This window comes from Lathyrus oleraceus, chromosome 3, assembly GCF_024323335.1.
Source record: "Lathyrus oleraceus cultivar Zhongwan6 chromosome 3, CAAS_Psat_ZW6_1.0, whole genome shotgun sequence".
NCBI lineage: Eukaryota > Viridiplantae > Streptophyta > Magnoliopsida > Fabales > Fabaceae > Lathyrus > Lathyrus oleraceus.
This window is the reverse complement of record NC_066581.1, coordinates 149,502,422-149,504,431: the sequence shown is the minus strand read 5'-3', so window position 1 is coordinate 149,504,431 and position 2,010 is coordinate 149,502,422. Positions and strand designations below refer to the sequence as shown.

General features: G+C 32.9%; 1 protein-coding gene across 1 annotated transcript; it reads right to left on the bottom strand.

Moving 5' to 3' along the window:
* Positions 1-532: 532 nt before the first annotated feature.
* Positions 533-1,170, bottom strand: LOC127125902 (probable histone H2B.3). The gene has a single exon (XM_051054759.1). It carries the CDS (start codon positions 1,093-1,095, stop codon positions 676-678), a length of 420 nt encoding a protein of 139 aa, XP_050910716.1. The 5' UTR covers positions 1,096-1,170; the 3' UTR covers positions 533-675.
* Between the last annotated feature and the right edge of the window lie 840 nt (positions 1,171-2,010).

Sequence of the window (2,010 nt, the reverse complement as noted above, 5' to 3'; positions counted from 1 at the left end):
GACTGCAAGGCCCTGGCCATGCATTTAGGCAAAATATAAAGATATAAAGAGATAAAATTGAATTATGTAAAGACAACAATAGCCTCCTTAATAAAGTAAGAGCAGAAACTGTTATTTAACTACTCTGAAATCCAAATCCGTTTTTTGGGTTCATATTGTCACAAGAGTTAAATTGAAATAAAGTAAAACCAGAAGCCTATAGGCTAAAGCAAATAAAAAGAATTTAGGAAAGAAAAATATAAGGATAAGAATAGAATTTTTAATAGGTATATGCAGATTCCCAAAAACAAACAAGAGACATTGATTCACGATATAACTCCTTGCAAAAACTCACCAGAACCGCATAATAGCAATTCTATACTGTTAAAAATGTTCATGAAGAAAAGTGCCGAAGTCTAGAGTTTTCGTCAATCAACGTGTATATAATTAGTAAAGATACTTTTTTGCAGTATACTTCATACACATTAAAATCAAGTAGAATAATATTGGATATTTTCACATTATAGAGAGTGCAATATTAAGGAAATTCATAGGTCAAGAAAAGATTCATATTATCATTAATATTCAAAAACACATTTGTAAATCTACAATCCTTTTTATAAAATTTAAAACAAAAGACCAATTTATGATAAACTAAACCCTAATTCAAAGAAAAAGGGAAAAACAGAAAACAAATCAAGAACTGGTGAATTTTGTAACGGCCTTGGTACCCTCTGAGACGGCATGTTTAGCCAATTCACCGGGAAGAACCAATCTAACAGCGGTTTGAATTTCCCGAGAAGTAATCGTTGGCTTCTTGTTGTACCTAGCCAACCGAGACGATTCTTGAGCGAGTTTCTCAAAGATATCGTTGATGAAACTGTTCATGATTCCCATGGCCTTGCTTGAGACACCAATATCGGGGTGAACCTGTTTCAAAACCTTGAAGATGTAAATCTTGTAGGTTTCAATGCTCTTCTTGGTTCTCTTCTTCTTCTTGTCGCTTCCTCCTTCTTTTGAGATCTTCTTCTCGGCCTTTGGTTTCTTCTCGGCGGGGGATTTTTCTACGGCGGGCTTCTTCTCCGCTGGTTTCTTCTCGGCCTTTGTTGGAGCCATTGATGGTGTTGATTGGTAGGAAATTGGGTTGGTTGTGAATGCGAAAGAGATGAAGTGATGAATGAATTGTAGGGAATGAAGAGAATGTGTTTATAGGGTTGTGAAAGGGGTTCTGATTGGAAAGAGTAACTTCGCGCGGATCGATGACGTGGAGTTTTATGTTTCGTTGATTGAGATTTGTTTGATTAACGGTGGAGATTTCACCTTTTTCTATGTGAAGGATTCGTCATATGTGTTTGCAAACTTAGTTGGGCCGGGCTAAGCGGTTCAGACTTATCTTTCAAAGTACTTAAAATAATATAGTTTTAATTTAATAAATTTCATAATAAAAGTCAAAATTAAAAAATAATACTAAAGTCACACATGAATATAAGAAAATATTTTAATATTCCTGTAACATCTTTAAAACAACTTTTTTAGGACGGAAATAGTACTATTACTGTCCACATTTATATATATTATTTACTTTTTTCATTAAAAATAATCTAAGATGATAATTTAATTAGTTTAAAAAAAATAAGTTATTTACTTGGTAAAGAATGATAAGATGAAAATATTAATCTAGGGATAAATTGAAAGAAAACAATGAAAGAGTTGTCTGATTGTATCAATTTCAACCAGGTGTGCCCTAAAAATTTTGTATCATTTACTAATTATATACATATTGATCGACGAAACCTCTAAACACCTCATACTGATACTTGTCTTTATGGACATCTACTTTTTCTATAACCAAATTAAAATGCATTTTGGTGATGCATCTATTATGGATTTTTATGACTAACGATTGCAAATATTATTACAAAGTAATAATCTTTGGCCTCGAGAACGAGTGAGTCACTTACCCATGGTTAATGGTATTTTCCTCTCAGATCAAATGCAACCTATAGACGACGTGGTGGTAAATCACTCACG

Bases quoted from the DNA above. Each gene is read 5' to 3' on its own strand.
- LOC127125902 (XM_051054759.1), bottom strand. From the start codon at position 1,095: ATGGCTCCAACAAAGGCCGAGAAGAAACCAGCGGAGAAGAAGCCCGCC.